We start from the raw sequence: 27,364 nt of genomic DNA on the forward strand, positions 1-27,364 counted from the left end.
ATTTCTAGGTTTTTATCCTAAAGAAATGATTTAAAATACATGTCAAGATTGAAGTACAATCAATCACACCTGATTATCACAGCATTGCTTAAGAGAGAGGAAAAATTCAAAGCCATGAATAATTCAAAATCCAACAATAAGAGGTTAGTTAAATAGTTCATATTATCTCCAGATAATGGAATATTATGGAATGTATAATATTACAAATGGAAATAATGAGTTAGATAATGATGACTATCAAAGTACAGTCAGAGTTATTCTATGTTATTCTTTCTTGGTCCTATGAATAAACAAACTATTTTTAAGCATTTACTATGTGCTTAGCACCTAACCATCATACTAGACATTTGTTGTTTAATCTTAGTCAATATCTTTGACATACAGGTTCTTAAAACTTTTTTTCTTTTAATAGAGGATGCAGAAATTATGTATAGGTCTAGATTATCTCATTGGCAAGTATGAAAAATCCAAAACTAGCAAGCTCAAAGGCAAATTCTAGAGTGTGATGGCTTCAGGTATGGCTAAATCCAGGTGTTTTTTTTTTTTTTTGGTCTGGTCACTCTGTCTCTCTCCACCTTTCTTTCTCTCCATATCTAGGATCTGCTCATCTCTACTCAACTTCATTCTTTTCACATATTTCTTCCACACTGTGGGCAATGTGACCACTATCAACTAGACTCACATCTTTCTAGCCTAGCAATTCCAGAGGAAGAATTTAACAGATAAATCCCAGAAGAGACTCTGACTGCCTGGGTTGAGTCCCCTGACCATTTTATGTCATCAGCATGACTGACAGTTCAATAGGGCTGTATGAGTTAACGAAGGATGCTGGAAGGCCAACAAAACTGTCTACTATCACATTATTTATCCTTACATTCTTGCTCAAGCCATTCCTTCCATCCAGCTAGTCTCTATTCTTTGTCAAGTCTCACAGACTCCATAAGCCTTTGTTGATCACTCAAGCCAATAAATAGCACTTGCTCTTTCCCATTGATTCCTACATGATGTCTCTATCACTGGCAATAGTAAAACACACTTCTCTTGTGCTTTTATCATGGTGCATCTTTGTCCTGTCTTACTGACTTGACCGTCAGTTCCACCACAATGAAGGCTTGTGTATTTCACTACAGTCCCCATAGATCTTGAATATAGTGGATGCTGAACAGGCTGATAGATTTTTTTGGATTTTCATTTTCTTACTGTCAGGTAAAACCAGGGTGGTAGCAGCATACCATGGTCAAGAGTGTGTCTCTGAAGCCTCACTGTCTGTGCATCATGGTATAAGTTACTTAATCTCTGTAAATATGATCCAGCATCTGTAAAATGGGCACAGTAATACCTTCCTTAAAAGTGTTTGGTGAGTTAAATAAGGTAACTACTATATTATTTAATTTCTGGCCTCTGGAAAGTGCTCAGGAGTAAGTGGCAGCTCATATAGTGGCATTTTAGCCTTCATCTCCCTAGCCTAAACTGCAATTTTTCTAAGTTCTTTTTCCATCATGATAATTTTCTAATTTTTGGTCTTGTAATTTCTGGATTGTCATTATTTACATACTTTTCTGCCTATAGGTGTGGCTGGTCAATTGTGTAGTGGACCCACTGGGTCATAAATAAAACTTACTGTAGTACAGGCTGAGCTGTTGTTGAAACAGTATATGGATCAATTAGCTATTTCTTGGACATTTCAGAATAAATGGAGACAGATTCTAAGTTGCACATTTCAGATAAGTAGGTGTATGAGTGAAGGGGGACTCACAGCTTAGCCAAGCTCTCAGGTATTTTCAATTTATCATGTCCCTCATAAGGGATCCAAGCCAGTTTTATCTTGAATCACATCCTTTGTGTTCCCAGGGCAAATCTGGAGCACTTTTGAAGCACAGAGACTTCTATGGTTCTGTGGCTTTGATTACAGTCCTGCTAATAAGCAATGGAAATGAAGATGCCCAGCTGAGAGAAAGGGCTAAAAGGGCTGCAAAAAAAATCCAAGCTCTGGACTTTGTGCCAATTATTTGAAAGTTTAATGAACTGTGAGTATTAGTACAAGACATTCTTGAACTGTTGAAAGCCCCAGTGAATCCAGAGCTGCATGTGTAAGAGTCTGCTTGTTCTAGAAAAAAAAAAAAAAAAAGCACTTAGCAAAGAGTAGGATATTTTTGCCATCATGGGGGCGGGGTGAGATGGGCGATATTTTACCACTTTCCAAAACTGATAGGAGGAGGGTAAAAGTCTGAACCTAGTCTTTCAGTTGGATGCTCCCAAACAATCAAATTTTCCAAGTTTCTTCCTGTTACACTATTGTGCTCTTCACACTCTGCTATTTTTAGACTTGCCAGCTGATAAGGGATTCAAGCACCTGTTCTCTGGAGCCTGGTTTGTTTAATGGAACTGTGTTCTTTCCCTTCTTTCCCTAAAGTATGAGATCTGAGTGCTGGGGGGCAGGGTGTGGGGGGAGAGCTGAAGGGAGGGGCACTGAGCAATGACAGTGACCCATCTCAGAGCTACTGCAACTGTCTCTAATGACAGCAGCTTATGCTGAAGCCAGAGGCTCTAAAGAGCAAAAAACAATACAGAAGCGCATTTGATGTCAACAGTGCAACAAGCCTTCCAAAGCATTTCTCAAGGTGATAGTGGAGTCTGTACTCATCACTTGTTTTTCAGCCAATCAGTCCACTGAGATGTAATGAACTCTAGCTACACAGAAAACACAGTATGGACACCAGGGTAGATGATGAAAATAATGGCTTGATTTATGAGTGCCTTTGTCCTAACTGCTTTGTATGTAATCATGCATTTAATCTGATCAACAACTTTACAGGCTGGGAACCAAGTTATCTGCATTTCACAGGTGAAGAAAGGCAGGTACAGGGAGGTTCTATAATGCATCCAAAATCACACAGGTGACAGACGGTGGTGCTGACATGAGGACACAAGCAGTCTTGGTTCAGTTCAGTTCAGTTCAATTCAGTTGCTCAGTCGTATCCGACTCTTTGCGACCCCATGAATCGTAGCACGCCAGGCCTCCCTGTCCATCACCAGCTCCCAGAGTTCACTCATACTCACATCCATCGAGTCAGTGATACCATCCAGCCATCTCATCCTCTGTCGTCCCCTTCTCCTCCTGCCCCCGATCCCTCCCAGCATCAGAGTCTTTTCCAGTGGCCAAAGTACTGGAGTTCCAGCTTTGGCATCATTCCTTCCAAAGAAATCCCAGGGCTGATCTCCTTCAGAATGGACTGGTTGGATCTCCTTGCAGTCCAAGGGTCTCTCAGGAGTCTTCTCCAACACCACAGTTCAAAAGCATCAATTCTTCAGCGCTCAGCTTTCTTCACAGTCCAACTCTCACATCCATACATGACCACAGGAAAAACCATAGCCTTGACTAGACGGACCTTAGTCGGCAAAGTAATGTCTCTGCTTTTGAATATGCTATCTAGGTTGGTCATAACTTTTCTTCCAAGGAGTAAGCGTCTTTTAATTTCATGGCTGCAGTCACCATCTGCAGTGATTCTGGAGCCCAAAAAAATAAAGTCTGATGCTGTTTCCCCGTCTATTTGCCATGAAGTGATGGGACCAGATGCCATGATCTTTGTTTTCTGAATGTTGAGCTTTAAGCCAACTTTTTCACTCTCCTCTTTCACTTTCATCAAGAGGCTTTTTAGTTCCTCTTCACTTTCTGCCATAAGGGTGGTGTCATCTGCATATCTGAGGTTATTGATATTTCTCCTGGCAATCTGGATTCCAGCTTGTGCTTCTTCCAGCCCAGAGTTTCTCATGATGTACTCTGCATAGAAGTTAAATAAGCAGGGTGACAATATACAGCCTTGACGCACTCCTTTTCCTATTTGGAACCAGTCTGTTGGTCCATGTCCAGTTCTAGAGCTTCAGTTCTTAACTGCTGGTCCCCTACTGTCATTCCATGAGAAGGGTAATAGGATTAAGCAGGGAGCTTGAGGCCAGGAGCTATGTCTTACTCTACACTGTGTCCTTAGTGCCTGGGATCCAGCAGGACCTAGGTAGCCATGATCATTACTCTTGAATCCAAGGAAGAGCTTTGTCTTGTAATCAAAACAGGAAAAACCACATGAACTTTGGCCTGATTGGAAAAACAAAAAACTAAAACCCAGTAGTATCTGAGCATACTAGAAGGAAAACTAGAACAAGAAAAACTTCTTTTTTTTTTTAATGTAGATAGCTCTCAAATGAATAGGGAAATATCTTAGTGCCCTTTCTTCCTGATTTTATACTATTTTGGGAGTCTTGCTGAAATGATTTGTAGCCCTGAGTTTAAACTAGTGCCCTGAGCTGCCTGGAAACATTTAAACTGGCTCTAATGTCACAGTTAGAGATGGATTCAGGAGCAGTATAAAAGCACCTGAGGTCTTCTGGGAAAATACAAGCATTCTTTCAGAGGTAACATCTAAAATTGGTTAAAGAATTGGGCATTGGCACAATTTTCCTTTCCAGTATGTCAGCTAGACAGAAGGCAGAGCTTGGAGAAAAAGGCTACAACATTGTGATGTTCAGATTTTTTTTTTCAGTGTTGCTTATTATCTTTTTTTTTTTTTTTTTTAACTTTACAATACTGTATTGGTGTCTATGTGTATATGTTGGGGGCAGCTGAGAGAGGGGACACAGAAGACCAACCGTGCAGTTTCCTCTGGGCATCCTGGGCCACGGAGCAGACACAGTTCCCATTTCATGTTGTTTTAAACATAAAAAAAGAAGCACACAGGAAAGACACATTTGGGGCTTTGTCAAGTTTCCACTAGGTCTTGATTTTCCTAAGTGAGTGATGAGCTCCCTGGAATGCAAGGAAGTCTGACAAAAAAGGACAGGGTTTGGACAAACACTCTCTGCTAGCCTTCTGAAGTCACTGGCTCCAACACAGGATAAGGAAGAGCTCTGAACCCTTGAATAATCATTCTAATTCCATTAGCAGTTCACTGCCTTTTTTAAGGCTATTGTACTATAGCTCATGTCTTCGTTTAATTAATTACCTGGAGAAGCGTTTTTCCGAATATGGTGGGAATTAACCCTCATCTAAATTGTAATTAAGAATCCACTAATCATAAGAAAGGTGGGAAAGACCTGAGGGTGTAAAATCTGATCAAACGTGTAGACTGCGTGCTGGGAACATTTAAAGTGGTTTAATTTATCTGCCTTCATCTGTGGTGCTAATTCTGGAACAATGTATTTGTCATGCAAAATACACAGTAGTTTAGGTTAGCAGTTCAGTGACGGTTAGGTCCATGCCTTTTGGTATTGCCAACACTTCTTGGTTCAAAGAATGAGAAGTGGAAACTAGACACACACACACATCTTACAGGCCAGTGTCAGATTCTGATGCATATAGCGAAAGTGAAAGTCGCTCAGTCACGTCCAACTCTTTGTGACCTCAAGGACTATACAGTCCATGGAATTCTCCAGGCCAGAATACTGGAGTGGGTAGCCATTCCCTTCTCCAGGGGAACTTCCCAATCCAGGAATCAAACCAGGGTCTCTTGCCTTGTAGGCAGATTCTTTACCAACTGAGCTGTCAGGGAAGTCCTAACAAGTTTGGGGGCCTTCAAATGTTGTTCTTTTTTGTATCAAATACATTATTCTTAGAATAGAACTTTAAAAACAATCTCCATTTATCCTCTGAACAAGCATCAGATGATCTGGAATTGTCTCTAATATTAGCCCAGCCCAACTGGGAGGGGGTACCTTGGCTTCTAAATGGAGGTATGCTTCCTCCTCTAGGTCACCAGAACCCATCTACATAACCTCTAGGAGGTCATCAGTAGAAGAATCATAATTATTAAATAGTTTTCCTCACCAGGCTGAATGCTTTTAGTTCACCTGTATATGCATAGTGCGTGGCCTGTTGAAGATATACTATTAATATTTAAGTGACACACACTTAGATGTGAAGCATAATTAATATACATATTAATTAATAATATGATGATAGAAGAGAAAGAGAAGAAAAGAGGTAAAAAGCAAGGGGAAATGGGAGGAGAGAAAAGAAGAGAGGAGACAGGGGTTTCTCCACAATTTCTGAGCAGCTTGGATACTGTAATTATGACTTTCATTTCTGATGATGGCCAAGAAAGCTGAAGCTGACAGTGGGAACCTGTGCTGGATACTCTGAGCATCCAGCTCTGTGCTGCCTCCTGTTCTCTCAGTGATGCCCTCAGCCTGTATTTGACAAAAAAGTGAAAGTCACTCAGTCATGTCTGACTGCGACCCCTTGGAATTCTCCAGGCCAGAATACTGAAGTGGGTAGCTTTTCCTTTCTCCAGGGGATCTTCCCAACTTAGGTATTGAACCCAGGTTTCCCGCATTGCAGGTGGATTCTTTACTAGCTGAGTCACAAGGGAATCCCACAAAGAAGAACCTTAATTTTGTGTGGAGGTTTTAAAAAACTAAACCTTCCAGTCATCCAATAGAGTGGGGCTCCAGAAACAGAAAGGTTAACTGAATGGCTCAACCTAGCAGTTGCATCTTAAACATAGTCCTAATTCAAGTGTGATCCTATGAGACTCGGGGGAGAAGAAACTGCCTGGGGTAGGGGGACTGGAGGAAAGAACTGTGAGGGCTGCAAGCCATGAAAGGAAGGCGTTTGTAATTCCCCTTTAGGAGGCTAAGGTACCACTTAGTAATGGGCAGGAGAAAAATTAAAATGAAGGCGAACAACAGTGCTGCAGTTAGATACCAGGGATCCATCACGCAATGGTGTGTCTCTCCCTTCACAGAGAGCTTTGCAGGCATTAACTCTTTCGTTTCTTACAGCAGCCCTGTGACTTGTATTATTATCAACGTCATCCTATAGATATAGTTCTAGGCTTTCAACTGATCAATAGTAGGTCATTCAGGGGAATTAAAACCCAGGATGCTGTACTTTAGTCACTACCCTCAAGATCACTTCCCTGGTGGCTCAGATGGTTAAGTGTCTGCCTGCAATGCAGGAGACCCGGGTTTGATCCCTGGGTTGGGAAGATCTCCTGGAGAAGGAAATGGCAACCCACTCCAGTATTCTGGCCTGGAGAATCTCACAGATGGAGGAGCATGGTAGGCTACTGTTCATGGGGTCTCAAAGAGTCGGACACGACTGAGTGACTTCACTTTTTCATCAAGATCACTGGCTTAAGAATTTGAGTCCTTGTTCTGCGATGAACTTGCCTGGCCACAGGCAAGGTCCCTAATCTCCCAGACACTCATTTTCTCATGCCTCGTGCTACATAGTTCAGTTCACTTCAGTTGCTCAGTCGTGTCTGATTCTTTGCTACCCCATGAATCGCAGCACGCCAGGCCTGGCTGTCCAACACCAACTCCCAGAGTTCGCTCAGATGCATGTCCATTGAGTCCATGATGCCATCCAGCCATTTCATCCTCGGTCGTCCCCTTCTCCTCCTGCCCCCAATCCCTCCCAGCATCAGAGTCTTTTCCAATGAGTCAACTCTTTGCATGAGGTGGCCAAAGAACTGGAGTTTCAGCTTTAGAATCATTCCTTCCAAAGAAATCCCAGGGTTGATCTCCTTCAGAATGGACTGGTTGGATCTCCTTGCAGTCCATGGGACTCTCAAGAGTCTTCTCCAACACCACAGCTCAAAAGCATCAATTCTTCGGCGCTCAACTTTCTTCACAGTCCAACTCTCACATCCATACATGACTACTGGAAAAACCATAGCCTTGACTAGATGGACATTTGTTGGCAAAGTAATGTCTCTGCTTTTGAATATGCTATCTAGGTTGGTCATAACTTTTCTTCCAAGGAGTAAGTGTCTTTTAATTTCATGGCTGCAGTCACCATCTGCAGTGATTTTGGAGCCCCCAAAAATAAAGTCTGACACTGTTTCCACTGTTTCCCCATCTATTTCCCATGAAGTGATGGGACCAGATGCCATGATCTTCGTTTTCTGAATGTTGAGCTTTAAGCCAACTTTTTCACTCTCCTCTTTCATTTTCATCAAGAGGCTTTTTAGTTCCTCTTCACTTCTTGCCATAAGGATGGTGTCATCTGCATATCTGAGGTTATTGATATTTCTCCTGGCAATCTTGATTCCAGCTTGTGTTTCTTCCAGGCCAGCGTTTCTCATGATGTACTCTGCATAGAAGTTAAATAAGCAGGGTGACAATATACAGCCTTGACGTACTCCTTTTCCTATTTGGAACCAGTCTGTTGTTCCATGTCTAGTTCTAACTGTTGCTTCCTGACCTGCATACAAATTTCTCAAGAGGTAGGTCAGGTGGTCTGGTATTCCCATCTCTTTCAGAATTTTCCCCAGTTTATTGTGATCCACACAGTCAAAGGCTTTGGCATAGTCAATAAAGCAGAAATAGATGTTTTTCTGGAACTCTCTTGCTTTTTCCATGATCCAGCGGATGTTGGCAATTTGATCTCTGGTTCCTCTGCCTTTTCTAAAACCAGCTTGAACATCAGGAAGTTCATGGTTCATGTATTGCTGAAGCCTGGCTTGGAGAATTTTAAGCATTACTTTACTAGCGTGTGAGATCAGTGCAATTGTGCAGTAGTTTGAACATTCTTTGGCATTGCCTTTCTTTGGGATTGGAATGAAAACTGACCTTTTCCAGTCCTGCGGCCACTGCTGAGTTTTCCAAATTTGCTGGCATATTGAGTGCAACACTTTCACAGCATCATCTTTCAGGATTTGAAATTGCTCAACTGGAATGCTATCACCTCCACTAGCTTTGTTCGTAGTGATGCTTTCTAAGGCCCACTTGACTTCACATTCCAAGATGTCTGGCTCTAGATAAGTGATCACACCATCATGATTATCCGGGTCATGAAGATCTTTTTTGTACAGTTCTTCTGTATATTCTTGCCACTTCTTCTTGATACCTTCTGCTTCTGTTAGGTCCATACCATTTCTGTCCTTTATTGAGCCCATCTTTGCATGAAATGTTCCCTTGTTATCTCTAATTTTCTTGAAGAGATCTCTAGTCTTTCCCATTCTGTTGTTTTTCTCTATTTCTTTGCACTGATCACTGAGGAAGGCTTTCTCATCTCTCCTTGCTATTCTTTGGAACTCTGCATTCAGATGCTTATATCTTTCCTTTTCTCCTTTGCTTTTAGCCTCTCTTCTTTTCACAGCTATTTGTAAGCCCTCCCCAGACAGCGATTTTGCTTTTTTGCATTTCTTTTTCTTGGGGATGGTCTCGATCCCTGTCTTCTGCAAAATGTCATGAACCTTAGTCCATAGTTCATCAGGCACACTATCGATCAGATCTAGGCCCTTAAATCTATTTCTCACTTCCACTGTGTATTCATAAAGGATATATTTAGGTCATACCTGAATGCTCTAGTGGTTTTCCCTACTTTCTTCAATTTACGTCTGAATTTGGCAATAAGGAGTTCATGATCTGAGCCACAGTCAGCTCCTGGTCTTGTTTTTGCTGACTGTATAGAGCTTCTCCATCTTTGGCTGCAAAGAATATAATCAATCTGATTTCGGTGTTGACCATCTGGTGATGTCCATGTGTAGAGTCTTCTCTTGTGTTGTTGTCATCAGGCCTCAGCCCTAACTGTTCACATCCCTGAGCAACCACCATTTGGAGTTTTATGGATTCTAAGCTTTTGGAATAGGGCTGTGACCGGCGCACACAGTGCGGCTGAGAGGAGCTACCGCACATCCAAGGTTGGGCAGAAGCCGGGAGGACCCCATGCCCGAGGGATGGTGGCCAAGAGGAGTTACCCCATGTCCGAGGTCAGGGGTGGCGGCTGGGAGGAGCTACCCGACGCCCGAGGCCAGGGGCGGCGGCCGGGAGGAGCAACGCCACATCCAAGGAGCGGTGGCTGTGTGGGCGCAGGAGGGCCTAGAGAAGCTATTCCACGTTCAAGGTCATGAGAGGCAGTAGTGAGGAGATACCTCTCGTCCAAGGTAAGGAGCAGTGGCTGCGCTTTGCTGGAGCAGCCGTGAAGAGATACCCCATGCCCAAGGTAAGAGAAATCCAAGTAAGACAGTAGGTGTTGCAAGAGGGCATCAGAGGGCAGACACACTGAAACCATACTCACAGAAAACTAGTCAATCTAATCACACTAGGATCACAGCCTTGTCTAACTCAATGAAACTAAGCCATGCCCTGTGGGGCCACCCAAGATGGGTGGGTCATGGTGGAGAGGTCTGACAGAATGTGGTCCACTGGAGAAGGGAATGGCAAACCACTTCAGTATTCTTGCCTTGAGAACCCCATGAACAGTATGAAAAGGCAACATGATAGGATACTGAAAGAGGAACTCCCCAGGTCAGTAGGTGCCCAATATGCTACTGGAGACCAGCGGAGAAATAACTCCAGAAAGAATGAAGGGATGGAGCCAAAGCAAAAACAATACCCAGTTGTGGATGTGACTGGTGATAGAAGCAAGGTCTGATGCTGTAAAGAGCAATATTGCATAGGAACCTGGAATGTTAGGTCCATGAATCAAGGCAAATTGGAAGTGGCCAAACAAGAGATGGCAAGAGTGAACGTCGACATTCTAGGAATCAGAGAACTAAAATGGACTGGAATGGGTGAATTTAACTCAGATGACCATTATATCTACTACTGTGGGCAGGAATCCCTCAGAAGAAATGGAGTAGCCATCATGGTCAACAAAAGAGTCCAAAATGCAGTACTTGGATGCAGTCTCAAAAATGACAGAATGATCTCTGTTCGTTTCCAAGGCAAACCATTCAATATCACAGTAATCCAAGTCTATGCCCCATCAGTAACGCTGAAGAAGCTGAAGTTGAACGGTTCTATGAAGACCTATAAGACCTTTTAGAACTAACACCCAAAAAAGATGTCCTTTTCATTATAGGGGACTGGAATGCAAAAGTAGGAAGTCAAGAAACACCTGGAGTAACAGGCAAATTTGGCCTTGGAATACGGAATGCAGGGCAAAGGCTAATAGCGTTTTGCCAAGAGAATGCACTGGTGCTACATAAAGAGGAGTCAAATGGAATCTGTAGACTGAGGCTGACTGTAATCGTGCCACTTCTTTCTCAGGGTTCTTTGGGGGCTGGATGGGAAATACGAAAACATTAGAAATGCATCAGGCATAAAACAAAGGTGACTCACGGTTTGCACGTCAGCAAACATTTCTAATCCCATAAACCACCTCCAGTCAACCTGGTCTCCTTCATGGGAAAAGGAGACCTTGAATAACGCAGCTTCTTCCCTTTTCACAAAATCTTCAGGTGAATATTGATTCTCCGTAACATTAAACCGAATCTCTCGTGACAAGGATTCACCAAAATGTGGGGTGGTGTTTATTAGGTGCTCATTCTGAGAGCACATTGTCAGCCCTGTAAGGTTAAGTTGTTTTTTTTTTTAACCAATTTTATATTAATATTAAAAACAAAAATAAAAAAACCTAAAGGCTCACATTGTCACTATTTGACATGAGATCTGAAAATGGTTCAGAACATCCTGACTCAAAAATATAGGCAGGAGATTGGCTTTAAAACTGTACTGTAGGAAACATGACAAAATGATATAACCAGAGGTGACAATTCAATTCCACAATCATGTACCATTCAGGTGGTCACTTCTGCTTTCTGAGAATGGTATTTATTCATCTGTACAAGATGGCAAAGGCAGTTACTGTAGTGACATACAGTAGCTGGCTGGTTCTGTTGGTCTGATTTTCTTGCTATTGTGTCATTAACAATTATGTTTCTTCTAAAGATATTCATATTCTCATTTTCACTTCAAGGTGGACAATCTTGTCAAGCATATTCAGTAGAAAAAGATACCTTAAAAAATAGCCATTGATAACTTGGCTCCAGTCTGCCTAAAATTGTTTACAACTGCTTGCAAATGTAAAGGAATCAGTCCTGATAAGTCTCTGATTTATAATAGCCATTGATCTTGGCATTTTAATGCTTGTTTCCTATTACTAACAGCCTCCATGTACAACAGAGATAAACAGCAGAACACTCTCGTGATCCTTGCATCATGGCAGTCATTCTATAACTCCACATGGATTCTGAAGGCAAACTGTAAAAATCCTCTATGACAGTCAAATGAGCAGAAAATTCTAGGGGATCTAGGGTTTGGTTCCTCTACAGCCAGAGCAAGAAAATAACAGGAGCTGTCCAGGTGTATCGATCAATTTGTCTTACCCACCTATGCCCCTCTAAATTGGTAGCACATTGCCTGTTAGGATTTTGGACCCTCTTGCATGGTAGTTGTGAATTTGGACCCCAGATCTGGCGAGACCTGGGTTCAAACTACCCTCTGACTATTAGTGATGTGACCTGGGAGAGTTAATTAGGTAACTTCTCCGAGCCTCCCTCTCCTCATCTATAAAAGTGGATAACAATACAAACCAGTTGCTTTGAGTATTAAATCAACTTTAAACAGTATATCAACCAATACCAGTTCATAGTATTATTACTATAAACTCTATCACCATCCCCATCACTTTCCTCCACGCCAATCTTATCTATGCATGTTGTGTCCTGTCATGTCCTAGAGGATTATAGAGAATCCCAAACTACAGAATAAAGGGGGAAAAATGTGTTTTGTAGAAAACAAAGCAACAACAACAAAAAAATAGCACCAAGATCAGAGGAACAAATATTGATCAGGAACTATCTTTCTGAATAAATAGGGTTGGCTTTTTAAAAAGTACAGCTACTGTTAGCTCAGTATTTGAAGGTTTTCTTAGGTATGAACTACCCTGGTGAGATTCTGCTCACACTGTGGATTGGCCTTAATCAGCTGACTCACAGTTAAGGGTGAGGGCCTGTTGTGGAGGGATTAGAAATGGAAAGGCTTGCCATTTGCAGCTGCAAATGGTCATGCTGACTGTCTGCATTCATTTTGTCTCTGTGACTCTTAGGATTTGGGCTAACTTTTAAATTAACTTTCATCTGCTAAGTAATGAGCATATTGGTTTTTTAATATCACCGAAGTTTCACCTAGGAGCTTTTTCCTTTTTATTACTAGAATTATCTCTGCACTCCTCCCCTTCTTCTACGATCTAATAAAACAAAGCCTACTCAATGTAGTACACAATTCAGGATTTCATTATATCCTGGTTGATGGGAAAGACTATTTACACAGAGATAAAATAGCATGGCTTCTCCAAGATCACTTCGTATGAGGAAAATGTAGTTTTATATAACAAAACAGATCTTTCCCTACTTTACGGGCAAACCAGCTGAGTCAGTTTCTTCTCTCTGGAAGTCAAGAGTATTTCCTTAGACTTTAGAATTCTTTGAGAGTGTCCACATGTATCCAGGAACGGGTGCATGCGTGTTAGTTTTACGGTGCATACACATACACACACATACCTTGACCTCTTTGGTGTATCTACCTGCACATCAGGGAGGAATAAGCCCAAGGTGAGTGATACTGTCAGAGATATTTTTAAATCATTAAGAGCAGTAGCTCCAATTTGGGTATGGGGAGACATTTGTCCAGGGCTCAAGTTCTGCTGATTTACTCTTCTTTTTCCAAAGTAACATACCAAAGTGCTATACATCTTTCCCCCAGTCCTTTAAACTTAATCATGATGTTTTACAGATAGGGCTTTCTCCCAGTGACCCTTCAAACATACTTATTTTAAGGCTTTGGTCTCTGTAATATACAGATTCTTGGTGTTTAGTTGCTAAGTTGTGTCTGCCTTTCTTGTGACCCCATGCACTGTAGCCTAATAGGCTCCTCTGTACATGGAATTTTCTAGGCAAGAATATTGGAGTTGGTCGCCATTTCCTACTCCAGGGGATCTTCCCGACTCAAGGACTGAATCTGTGTCTTCTGCATTGGCAGGTGAATTCTTTAACACTGCACCACCTGGGAAGCCCTAATGTATAGATGAGAGATCTGTATTTCACTCACATACTCCTTAAAAGGATCTGTAAAAACTCCTCCTATTTGTATGAAGTTGACATATAATTTCCTTTTTATTAAAAGCTAAACAGTTGCAAGAATGCAATTTCTGGCATAAATAATGATATTTAAAAATATCCTGTTATATCCATTTTTAGATAAATTGTTAGTTGATACTCTTTATTACCCATTTAAAATTTAATAAACAAACACCTTTTTAACAGTTGGAAATTTTATATTTCATTTTGTTCTCTTTGAACTTGTATTTCCATTATACTTCCTACACTGATTCACAGCCTCATATAACATTTATTTATTTATTTTATCTTGGGATGATTTTATCAATCATTCTGTTATATTTCTTTGCAACAAAAATACATATCTAATTTTAAATTATTTTTTGATTACCCATAACCCTAATGCTTTAAGTATCAAAAATTTCTTTTGAGTTGCACAATCACTAAAAATATTATTAATGCACATAATAATCCCAGACAACATAAACATATTATAAATGTTAATAATTATCAAATTTTAAAAGTAAAATTTTTACTAGAATTATATGGGGTTATTTTTTCTTCAACTAGTTTATGAATTTTTTTAGGTTTATGCATTTTTGAGGGACACATATTTACCTCTAAAATAGGACATGATTCAGCATAAATTTAATTTTTAATTTTTGTTATATAGATGTGTTGAGAAGGCTTGCTGGCATAAATGAGTAGATGAGAATGAATGGGGTTTTATTATAATGATGCCATTAGTTTCTCTGAATGTATTCTGAGTAATATGTTCCAGATCACATAGTGATCTGTCATCAAAACTATTAATGATCTATCAGCTCATCAGTAGATTAAGACTTTCTATTTTATTGAAAGGAAAAAATTGGAAACCTTCTTACATGCAAAAGGATATATAACCTAGGCATTTGAATCAGTCACTTTTGTCAATATCAACACCAATACTTCAAATTGTCCTTTTTTTTTTTCAGTGCCTCCAATGTTTTGCAACCTAACAATGTACCATGTAGAAATATTTGGGATGTAAAAGAAGGGTGTAAAATATGGGATGTAAAAGGTCCAAGGTCAAGAGTGGCGGCTGTGAGGAGATACCCCATGTCCAAAGTTAGGAGCGGTGGCCGTGAGGAGATACCCCACATCCAAGGTCAGGAGCAGTGGCTGTGCTTTGCTGGATCGGCCATGTGGCGAAACCCCACATCCAAGGGCAAAGGAGAAGCCCCAGCAAGACAATGGGAGGGGCAAATTCACATTTAGAATCAAACCCCATTCCCGCCAGAGACGCTCAGAGGTCTCAAACAAACCTTGTGTGCACCAGGACCCAGAGACCCCACAGAGACTGAGCCAGAACTGTGTTCGAGCGTCTCCTGTGGAGGTGTGGGTCAGAAGTGGCCTGCCACAGGGGCAGGGGCTCTGGGTGCAGCAGATTTGGGTACAGCATAAGCCCTCTTGGAGGAGGTTGCCATTAACCCCACTATTGAGCTGCCAGAACTAACACAGGACTGGGAAATAGACTCTTGGAGGGCACAGACAGAACCTCGTGCACCAGGACCCAGGAGAAAGGAGCAGTGACCCCACAGGAGACTGCCCCAGATTGCCTGCGGGTGTCCGGGAGTCTCCGGCAGAGGCGTGGGTCGGTGGTGGCCTGCCGCCGGGTTGGGGGCACTGAGTGTAGCAGTGCATGTATGGGATCTTTTGAGGGAGTCACCATTGTCTTCATTACCTGCCATAGTTTGCGTGTGTGAGTGTGTGAAGTCACTCAGTCGTGTCCAACTCTTTGCGACCCTATGGACTGTAGCCTGCCAGGCTCTCTGTCCATGGGATTCTCCAGGCAAGAATACTGGAGTGGGTTGCCATTTCCTTCTCCAGGGGATTTTCCCGGCCCAGGGATCGAACCCGGGTCTCCTGCATTGCAGGCAGACGCTTTATCCTTTGAGCCACCAGGGAAGCCTCACCCCAGGTAAATAGCAGGGAGGGAACATAGTTCCACCCATCAACAGAAAACTGGATTAAAGATTTACTGAGTATAGCTCTGCCCATCAGAACAAGAGCCAGTTTCCCCCTCAGTCAGTCTCTCCCATCAGGAAGCTTCTATAAGCCTCTTATCCTTCTCCATCAGAGGGCAGACTGAAAACCATAACCACAAAAACCTACCAGTCTAATCACATGGACCACAGCCTTGTCTAACTCAATGAAACTATGAGCCATGCCATGGAGGGCCACCTAAGACAGATGGGTCATGGCGGAGAGTTGTGACAAAATGTGGTCCACTGGAGAAAGGAATGGCAAACCACTTCAGTATTCTTGCCTTGACAACCCCATGAACAGTATGAAAAGGCAAAAAGGGAACAGAAAGATGAACTCTCCAGGTAGGTAGGTGCCCAATATGCTACTGGAGATCAGTGGAGAAATAACTTCAGAAAGAATGAAGAGATGGAGTGAAAGCAAAAGCAACATCCAGTTGTGGATGTGACTGGTGATGGAAGCAAGGTCAGATACTGTAAAGAGCAATTTTTCATAGGAACCTGGAATGTTAGGTCCATGAATCAAGGCAAATTGGAAGTGGTCAAACAAGAGATGGCAACAGTGAACGTCAACATTTTAGGAATCAATGAACTAAAACGGCCTGGAATGGATGAATTTAACTCAGATGACCATTATATCTATTACTGCAGGCAGGAATCCCTTAGGAGAAATGGAGTAGCCATCATCGTCAAAAAAAGAATCCAAAAAGCAGTACTTGGATGCAGTCTCAAAAATGACAAAATGATCTCTGTTCATTTCCAAGGCAAAGCATTCAGTATCACAGTAATCCAAGTCTATGCCCCAACCAGTAATGCTGAAGAAGCTGAAGTTGAACGGTTCTAGGAAGACCTACAAGACCTTCTAGAACTAACACCCAAAAAAGATGTCCTCTTCATTATAGGGGACTGGAATGCAAAAGTAGGAAGTCAAGAAACACCTGGAGTAACAGGCAAATTTGGCCTTTGTGTACAGAATGAAGCAGGGCAAAGGCTAATAGAGTTCTGCCAAAGGAACGCACTGGTCATAGCAAATGCCCTCTTCCAACAATACAAGCGAAGACTCTATACATGGACATCACCAGATGGTCAACACTGAAATCAGATTGATTATATTCTTTGAAGCCAAAGATGGAGAAGCTCTATATGAAGTATGAACTATGCACTATGCCTGAAGAACATGGACGGAGGTTCGTGACATTGTATAGGAGACAGGGAGCAAGACCATCCCCAAGAAAAAGAAATACAAAAAAGCAAAATGGCTGTCTGAGAAGGCCTTACAAAGCATCACTACAAACAAAGCTAGTGGAGGTGATGGAATTTCAGCCGAGCTATTTCAAATCCTGAAAGATGATACTGTGAAAGTGCTCCATTCAATATGCCAGCAAATTTGGAAAACTCAGCAGTGGCCACAGGACTGGAAAAGGTCAGTTTTCATTCCAATCCCAAAGAAAGGCAATGCCAAAGAATGCTCAAACTACTGCACAATTGCACACATCTCACACGCTAGTAATGCTCAAAATTCTCCAAGCCAGGCTTCAACAATACGTGAACCATGAACTTCAGATGTTCAAGTTTTAGAAAAGGCAGAGGAACCAGAGATCAAATTGCTAACATCTGCTGGATCATCGAAAAAGCAAGAAAGTTCCAGAAAAACATTTATTTCTGGTTTATTGACTATGCCAAACCTTTGACTGTATGGATCACAATAAACTGTGGAAAATTCTGCAAGAGATGGGAATGCCAGACCACCTGACCTGCCTCTTGAGAAATCAAGAGGTATGCAGGTCAGGAAGCAACAGTTAGAACTCGACATGGAACAACAGACTGGTTCCAAATAGGAAAAGGAGTATGTTAAGGCTGTATATTGTCACCCTGCTTATTTAACTTCTATGCAGAGTACATTGTGAGAAATGCTGGGCTGGATGAAGCACACGCTGGAATCAAGATTGCTGGAAGAAATATCAATAACCTCAGATATGCAGATGACCCCACCCTTATGGCAGAAATTGAAGAACTAAACAGCCTCTTGATGAAACTGAAAGTGGAGAGTGAAAAAGTTGGCTTAAAGCTAAACATTCAGAAAACGAAGATCATGGCATCTGGTCCCATCACTTCATGGCAAATAGATGAGGAAACAGTGGAAACAGTGTCAGACTTTATTTTTGGGGGCTCCAAAATCACTGCAGATGGTGACTGCAGCCATGAAATTAAAAGACGCTTCTTGGAAGGAAAGTTATGACCAACCTAGATAGCATATTAAAAAGCAGCGATATTACTTTGCCAACAAAGGCCCGTCTAGTCGAGGCTATAGTTTTTCCAGTAGTCGTGTATGACTGTGACAGTTCGACTATAAAGAAAGCTGAGGGCCGAAGAATTGATGCTTTTGAACTGTGGTGTTGGAGAAGACTCTTGAGAGTCCCTTGGACTGCAAGGAGTTCCAACCAGTCCATCCTAAAGGAAATTCATTCTGAATATTCATTGGAAGGACTGATGCTGAAGCTGAAACTCTAGTACTTTGGCCACCTGATGCAAAGAGCTGACGCATTTGAAAAGACCCTGATGCTGGGAAAGATTGAAGGTGGGAGGAGAAAGAAGGGGATGACAGAGGATGAGATGGTTGGATGGCATCACCGACTCAATGGGCCTGAGTTTGAGTAAACTCTGGGAGTTGGTGATGGACAGGGAGGCCTAGCGTGCTGCAGTCCATGGGGTCATTAAGAGTTGGACACTACTGAGTGACTGAACTGAACTAAACTGAACTGAAAAGAGGATACTTTTCTTTTATAAAAGGGGAGTAGGTGATTAAGAAAGATATTTTCAGAAGCAGGGCATTCTCAGTAAGATAAATTTTAGGCAAATGTACATGTGAAGGCTGAGAAATACATTTCTTTAAAGTTACCTACACCATGTACCGCTCCAGGAGTTGCTGCAACCCTGCTAGCTTGGTTTCACCCAGATGAGTCCTTGAACTACTGTGTAAGGGAACAGAAAGTAGCGGGGGTTGGTGGTATGTGCATGCTAAATTGTTTCAGTCATGTCGAACTCTTTGCGAACCCATGGACTGTAGTCTGCAGGCTCCTCTGTCTATGGGATTCTCCTGGCAAGAATACTGGACTGCATTACCATGCTCTCCCTCAGGCGACCTTTCTGACCCAGGAATCAAACCAGGCTGTTTCTTGTATGACAGGCAGATTCTTTACCATCTGAGTCACCAGGGTTGGTGGTGGAAAGAGATAAGATGAGAGAGAGAGAGGGTGAAATTCAGAGACAGAGGGCTAACCCTAAACCACTCTATGACCAGTCTATCACATACTAGAGGAACAACACATTTCAAGTAAGTACAAGTCACACTGTCTAAACAACCAGCGAGAAAAAAATGGTCAATTAATTCCATAACACTGGAATTACCAATAAATCTGCAGCAAGCCTCATTACTCTTTCCATGACCTCATGAGATTTCCAACCATCTATTTCAGAAGAGTTTCTAGCAACTCTAATGATACTTTTCCAGTACAGGGGCACAAAAGAATGACAGGCATCATATTTTCGTTTTAGATCTAAGGGATCTGGATGAAAAAGAATGTGATTGCTTTTCAAACACCTGCCCTGAGGACTCGGGTAAGCCCCTTAAGCATTGGAAGAAAGAAATTAGAAACGACAGAAAAAATTATTTCATAAAGCAAACCACTTACGATGAGTGGACCCCGGTTGTTCTCTCGATACTTGTTCTGGAAGAAAATGTAAACGACAGTGGCAGCCAAGGAGTAGAGGAAGGCGAAGACGGCGACAGTGACGAAGAACTCTGCTGAGGACGAGGAGTCACCAATCAGGGACACTTTCTGTCGCTCCTTCCCCTCGCAGGTGGGCACCTCGAAGGTCACCTGGTGTAACCTAAAGTATCAGAGATACCAGAGAGGGGAATCATTAACATGCCAAGGAGAGAAAGCAAGAATGCCAATAAGTGAGATCTGAGGACTTTCCTGGTGGTCATCTTCCGATGCAGGCGGTTGATCCCTGGTTGGGGAGTTCAAGATCCCACATGCTTTGGGGCCAAAAAAACCCAAAACATAAAACAGAAGTAATATTTTAACAAATTCAATAAAGGCTTTAAAAATGGTTCATATCAAGAAACCTTAACGTGAGATTTGATTTGGGACCTCACATGGCATGCCTCTGTGACATGAGAACTTACAGAGGTTGCGGTTGAAATTGTGGCAGTGGATACTACGGTTAAACATCATCCCACTGGGCTTCACAGTAGCTAGTTACATGAAAGACAAGAAAGAAGGGAAGGGGAAAGCGAACCTGAAATCGATGACGGATTAGATTATGACATCCTCTGCCTGAAATTCTCCAGTGCTTTCTCACCATACTTGGATTCATACCCTAACTCCTAAACATGATCCATCAGGTCCTGGTTTAGGGTCTTTTCACTGAATATTCTCTTTTCCTCAGTCACTCTGTTCCCTGACATTGCCCATGGCTGGTTCCTTTGCAGCCCTCAAGTGACAACTCAAAATGTCATCTCCTGGGAGAGTCTTTTCCTGACAATTACTCTAAAATAGCTCCTTTCCCTTAGACATTTCTATGACATCAACCTGTTCAATGTCATTCATAGCACTCAATACCAGCTACATTGCCTTGGTGATGTATTTTCTTGTTTGTTTTTGTTTTTTCTGTCTTCTCTGGATTTGGGATCTTGATTTCTTCTCTGTAAATCACGAATCCCTGATACTGGTTAGATATTCAGTAAACAGGACTTGGATAAGCAAACGAACACTCTTGATTCTGTAAGGTGACTGATAGACCCTAGTTTGACTGGACTTTGAGAATTTCTGTTTTAGAGAATAAGATCTATCAGGATAGCATTCAGGGTCATAGTGACTTCTTCTTGTTCATTCGCTAAGAAATGTCCGACGTTTTGCAACTCCATGGACTGCAGCATGCCAGGCTTCCCCATCCTTCACTATCTCCCAGAGTTTGCTCTAACTCATGTCCACTGAGTTGGTGATGCCATTCAACCATCTCATCCTCTGTTGCTCTCTTCTCCTCCCCTTTCTCTATTACTTAATAGAGAAAAACAAGATTTTGGAGGGTAGTAGTATAGCAGCCAAAATTAGGTTTCTTCAGAAATGCCTAAATCATTTCTTGAGTATTGGAAGGAACTTGGAAATAGAAATGAACAAGCGTTAGCAATATCAGTAAAGGACCATCTGGAAAAATTACCTATAAAAGTAACAATGATAATAAAACCATTGATGAATCTGATAAATTCCCAACTTAAGCTTAAGGAGTATTTCTCTTACTAAGCAAAAGCTAATTCCTTTAAACAGATTTGTTGTGTACATTCTCCTAGATAATACAAAATAAAAAAGAGTAATACCAATACAACTAACATACCCAAGCATTTATGTGCCAGATACTATGTTTTATATGTATTATTTCATTTGATGCTCAAAAAAGCCTTATGATGTAGGCACTTAATTGTCCCTTCCCCCTTCATACATGAACATACAGACTTAAAAAAGATTAAATGACTTGTGCTAAACCACAAGGCTAGTAAATAGGGCCAGAAAATTTTAAACTGTTATGTTAATTTGCTTCTGTTGATTACTGAAAATATTAACTAGGATGAATTTTTTAGAAAGTAGAGCCCATGGACAACTAGCATAACTGTAAGTCCTGCTAAAAATGTTTATTCTGGGATCTGTCCCAGAGCTACTGAATTGAAACTGTTAGAAGTAGCCTAGTTGACAACCAAAACAGGAAACGCCAGTCCCCCTTATGTCTCAGAAATCTATTCTTCTTCATTTACTGTTTGACTTAAAAAAAAAAAAACAACTGTTTACATTGTCCATTTGATTTTGCATATTTATACTGAGCCTCCTCCTGTTTCTTATAAACCAGAAAAGTGTACAGCTGCAGTAAAGCTCATGGAAAAAGAAGCATTCATCATGGTTATACTGTACAGACTCTTTCTTTCCCTTGCCAGACATACTAAAATATGTGGGAATGCTGAAAAATGAAATAAATTTAAAAGGTAATCATGCTAATTATTGTGATAGAGGTGATTTTCAGATAATGAGCCCCCCTTTTTTTCTCACTGTTATGTAATGGATCATTCATTCAACTCATTTTTAACAAGAAGCTCTGTAGTTCACACAGTGTCTAGATTCTGGGGATAAAGTAGGGAACAAAGATATATATGGGTTCATCTCTGCACATGTTGAACTTTGAGTTTAGAGAGGAAAAAGTGGCTTTTCTGAGAGGAGCCCAGGACTAGTTTGGGGATGAGGTGGTCAAGGTAAGATTCCTTGTAGAAGTGATTATTTAAGCTGCAACTTGAAAAGTGAGTAGAAAACTGTCCAGACCAAAAGTTGAGAAAAAAGCACAATGAAATATGACTTCAGACCCAGTAGGATGGTTATAATCAAAATGATTATAAAATTGGAATGAGTTAGCAAGATTAGACTGGAATAACAAGACAGGATTAGAACAGCACACTCATTAGAAAGCAGGAAATCCCATAATTTGGAAAACAGTCTTGCAGTTCTTCAAGTGGTAAACAAAGAGCTATGGCGTGGTCCAGCAATTCCACTCGTACATATTACACATCCAAGAGAAGCGGTAACATTTGTCTGTACTAAACTTGTACTGGAATGTTCATACCAGCATTATTCATAATAGCCCCAAAGCGGAAACAATCAAACATCTTCAGCTGATGAATGGATAAATAAAATGCGGTATATACTCATAGGGTGGAATATTATTTATCAATAAGCAGGAATAAGTACTGATACATGTTACAGCATAGATGATCCTTGAAAACATTATGCTAAGTGAAACAAACCCGTCACCAAAGACCATAGATTGCATGATTCCATGTAAAGGGAATGTTCAGAATAGGCAAATTCATGGCAATGAAAAGCAGGCTAGTGTTCACCAAGGGCTGGTTGGTGAGAATTGGGGATGATGGCTAAGCGGTACAGGATTTCTTTTGGGGGTAACAAAAACACTTTAGAATTGACTGTGGTGATAGAGCCTTATGCTGTTAAACATTACAAGTCATTTGACAGTACATTTTACATGAATGAATGCTATGCTATGTGAATTATATTTCAGTTAAAACTGTTAAAAAGTAGAGATGAAAGAGCATGTACCAAGATTCCGCAAAAGCAAGGAGTACAGCACACGTGAAATGATGAAATAAGGCTTGAAACTGGAATATGGCAGGAAAGAATAAGAACGTTGTAGGATGAGATGGAAAAGTAGCCAGAGACCCTCAGTGCTGGGTCCTGTGGGTCAGATTAGAGACTCAGGTCTTTTATCGTCTTTATTTTTCCTAGTGATGACAACTTTAGGGTTTATTTCCTTAACTTTCACATATAACATATAGTATGTTTATCCTATTTTACATTATGTCCCTAGTATTTATTTATTTTATAACTGGAAATTTGCACCTTCTGAATGTCTTCATCCAATTCCTCCCTCACCCCCAGTAACCACAAATCTGACTGATTTTTTTCTATGAATCTGTTTGTTCATTTTTGACATGTAAGTGACCTATAGCACTGTATTAGTTCCCATTGTACAGCAAAGTGATTTGATATTTCTACACCTTTCAAAATGATCACCATGATAAGTCTAGCCATGATATTATCATATGAAGATATTACATAGTTATTGACTATATTCCCCACACTGTACATTTCATACCTGTCACTCATTTTTTTTTGCAACCTCTTAATCTCCCTCATTTAGTTCTCTGCCCCTCCCACCCTCCTTCCCTCTGGCAATCACCTGATTGTTCTCCTGTTCTCTGTATCCATAACTCTGTTTCTGTTTTGTTATGTTTGAACATGTTTTGTTTTTTAGATTTCACACATAAGTGGAAATCATGTAGTGTTTGTCTTTCTCTGTCTGACTTATTTCACTAAGCATAACACCCTTTAGGTTCGTCCATGTTGTCGAAAATGGCAAGACTTCATTTCTTTTTTGACTAACTTTCCACCACACACACATCTTCTTGATCTTTTCATCTATTAATGTGCACTTAGGTTGCTTCCATATCTTGGCTATTGTAAACAATGATGCAGTGAATATAAGGGTGCATATATCTTTTCTATTTGCATTACTGTTTTCTTTGGATACATACTCGGAGTGAATCTTTATCTGAAGACCAATACTGGAAAGGTTCCCCTATAATAAACAACATGTAAAACAAAAACAACAGGCAGGACCATGTCACCTGTGGTGACTATTTAGAAACATGCACACCTCCTGTCCAGGTGTCAGGATCTGCAACGCTTCTAATGCACCAGATCCCTCAGCTCACATGGGCAGATTGGGTCTGCAAGTTTTGAGTACACAGAGAGCAGCAGGGAGGGGGAGAATAAAATAATTTTTTTTCTACGCAATCAGCTGAATACCAACATTTTCCTCATTGCTAACTTATTGTATTGATTTACAGTAAATGTTAATGGTGCTTAAGCACAAGACAAAAAAAAAATCACAAATTCCCTGTGCTTATTAATACCAATTATCTATAGCTTGGTACTTAGCTTGAAGCCACACGGGTAAAATCAGGACCAAGGGGAAACAGAAGTGAAGCTGTATTATGGTGCCTGTTCCATGGAAGGGAATGGGGCATCATTTATAAAGGAAGAGCATGTCAGCTGAAAATGGTCTGAGCATAATAATTCATGTCACTGAACACTTTGAATGCTATGGGATGGCATTTATTACTAAACATATATATTTTCCCAGAAAGGTTCTTCTAGGCAATAGTTACATATATATGCATAAATTTGCATGCTTTATTTTGCAGAGAGAGATTTTAGAGTCACCATGTGTTTATCAGCTATAATAACTTTGGAAGCAATATTATTCATTCAGAACCTAAACAAGGGGAAACCTCTTCTGTACAGATAGTGTCAGTTGATGGAATCTGGAAGCTGATGGGCCTACTTCTGTTCTTGTGAGGGACTAGTCAGGAAGCAATCGCTGAGACTGCAAAAGGGCCAAATCCAATTTGTTGATTTCAAATGCATAAGGCCCTTCTCGGCTGGCCTGACTCAATCAAGAGGTACTTGAATTTCATTGGGTTTTACTCCATTGTGCCTATCCACAAAAAACCTTCATGTGAGAATAGATTTTTCCTTTTCTTCTTAAAAATTTACCAACCACTTAAACAGAGCCTTTTAAACATTTCACTCCTGCTTCAGTTAAACTAAAGGAACTGCTGGGCACCCACAGTTTTTAGTTCTATTTGTAGGGTCTGAAAAAGTATTAAGCAAGCTGGTGTTACTTTACTAATAAAAATATTTTTGTCAATCACCAACAACATTTTTCAACCTCCAGGCATTGTATTAGCTTCTTTACTGCTCGTGTCTCACTTAAAGATCATAACAGCCTTCTCAAGTAGGTACTATCTGCCCCCATTACACAGATGAGGAAACAGGCTTGAGGTAGGTAGTGAGCTTACTGTAGGTCAAATAGGAAGTGAACGGCAGAGGTGAGTCTTGGATGCAAGCAGATTAGGAGGAGCTATACTGGTAAGCACGACACTTTCTTGCCTCTCTGCTTCAAAAATTACAGCATCCTTAGATTTCCAGCCAAATATTTGTATAAAAATGGCTGAGCCAGCTTTCCCATGCCATCTAATCTAATGATAAACGGATAGTTTTCACTGAATAAGATTCTAAACCAACATTCGTTCTGCTTCCACCTTGAAGCACTTGAATTAGGCATCATTCAAGGTACCCAGCAATGATGGAGTTGAATCCCTTTAGGCCAACAAATAGGAAGTCATTAAAAGCATCCAAGTTTCCAAATCTTGTCCTGGGTTATCCTAACATTTGCTTTATAAGTAAGCAGAGGATAATGAACCTGACTGCCTCAGGTACTGAAACTGTGATCATCATAGCATCTGTGGTTCTTCACAGGAGGAGAGTAAAGGACAGCACAGATTCATCTTCAGATAGCACTGTGCCAGTAAGGGCATCTGGTCATAAGACTTTTGAAACTGTGGACAGTATGTTTCACCGGCTGCGGAGCAAAATAGGACTTAAGCTCCTAACATTATACCGGGGGGTGGTGCAGTGCAAAACAGTAACGACACATCCCAAGGGTGGTGACCCCAACCAGGAGTAAATGCAGGAGGCATTAAAGTATTTGGGAGAAAGCTGCTGCCACAGAATTTCTGACAGCCAGGATTAAAGTGGCCAAGCGGAGATCAGAAGGCAACTGGCAAATCGTGGTGCTGAGCACGCTTCTCCTCGTAAGATAATTTTCTGTAGCCCCTGTTTCAATCTTTGCACCAGCTGATAAAGACTCAAATCCTCTTGCTCTACTTCTTTCTCTCTTCCCACCAGGAAATACTGGCATTTGTCTGGTTTTTAGATTGTCTTTTCTCTTGCTAGTCATATGTGTGTATGTGTGTGTATAATGAGTACATCTGCGTGTGCATTTGCAGACACCTCTACTTGCTCAGCCTGTATGACTTGCAACATAAATGACTGCAAGATCCTGTGAGTTTACATATTCTTTTAAACACATCTCATTTTCTCTTCCCAGCAACCTTCTTCATTTACAGATGAGAAAGCTGGAGGTCAGACAACTTGAAAGAATCGCCGAAGATCACCCAGATGGCAAAGAGAGAGGCAAATGTCTGCTAAGCTCAAGTCCTTTATTCATTCACGAGGGATTTATTGAGCCCCATGCACCAGTCATTAGAGAAGCTAAGACAGGATGGTAATGAGTTGTGAGGAATGGGAGTGAAGATTATACAGAAGGTTGAAAGGGACAAGTCCCCTCTCACTGCCATTTCCCCTGGTTTTCTGACTGAACCTGAAGCATGGCATTTGGTGATGCTACTTAGGACAGTGATGGTAAGCCCACCTCTGCTACTGCTGGGTGCTGATCACTAACTGACAACTTTTTTGAGTCCATACTAGGCTAGTCACCAAGCCAAAGGCTTTCGTGTATTATCTCATACCTTTAAACTAGATAAAGTGGGTACTATTTCCCTTCTTTTTAGTGGAGAGGAAAGTGAGGAGCACAGTGGTAATTCAACTTATTGAAGCAAAGGCCTTCAAACAGAGTGTGTGTTTGCTGCATTGCTTCAGTAGAGTTCAACTCTCCAGGCTTCTCTGTTCATGGGGTTCTCCAGCAAGAATACTGGGGTTCATTCTGCCATCCTCCGGGGAATCTTCCCGGCCCAGGGATCAAACCTATGTCTCTTATGTCTCCTGTATTGGCAGGTGGGTTGTTTACCACTGGCACCACCGGGGAAGCCCCAAACACAGTGTATATGACCCCAAGGTTTTTACTCTTAACCTCCCACATGAAAAAAATATAGTATTTAATACTATTCATTGGTTTTATCACTCACCTATTTACTGACTTCCCACAGCAAGGCTGCCCTTTCTCAGAGACTTCTTGCAGTCAGTCATGGCTCAGATGGTAGAGAATCTGCTTGTAATGCAGGAGACCTGGGCT

The 27,364-nt window shown here is 41.3% G+C and overlaps 1 protein-coding gene across 2 annotated transcripts in view; it reads right to left on the reverse strand.

Moving 5' to 3' along the window:
- The window catches only part of SYNPR (synaptoporin), a 294,249-nt gene that overhangs the window by 35,790 nt on the left and 231,095 nt on the right, over positions 1–27,364 (reverse strand). For both annotated transcript variants that reach the window (XM_018038467.1, XM_005695764.3), the window contains one exon: positions 19,558–19,756. In XM_018038467.1, coding sequence (XP_017893956.1) covers positions 19,558–19,756 — 199 coding nt within the window. The remainder of the gene's footprint in view (positions 1–19,557; positions 19,757–27,364) is intronic.

Source organism: Capra hircus, chromosome 22 (assembly GCF_001704415.2).
Source record: "Capra hircus breed San Clemente chromosome 22, ASM170441v1, whole genome shotgun sequence".
Classification (NCBI taxonomy): Eukaryota; Metazoa; Chordata; class Mammalia; order Artiodactyla; family Bovidae; genus Capra; species Capra hircus.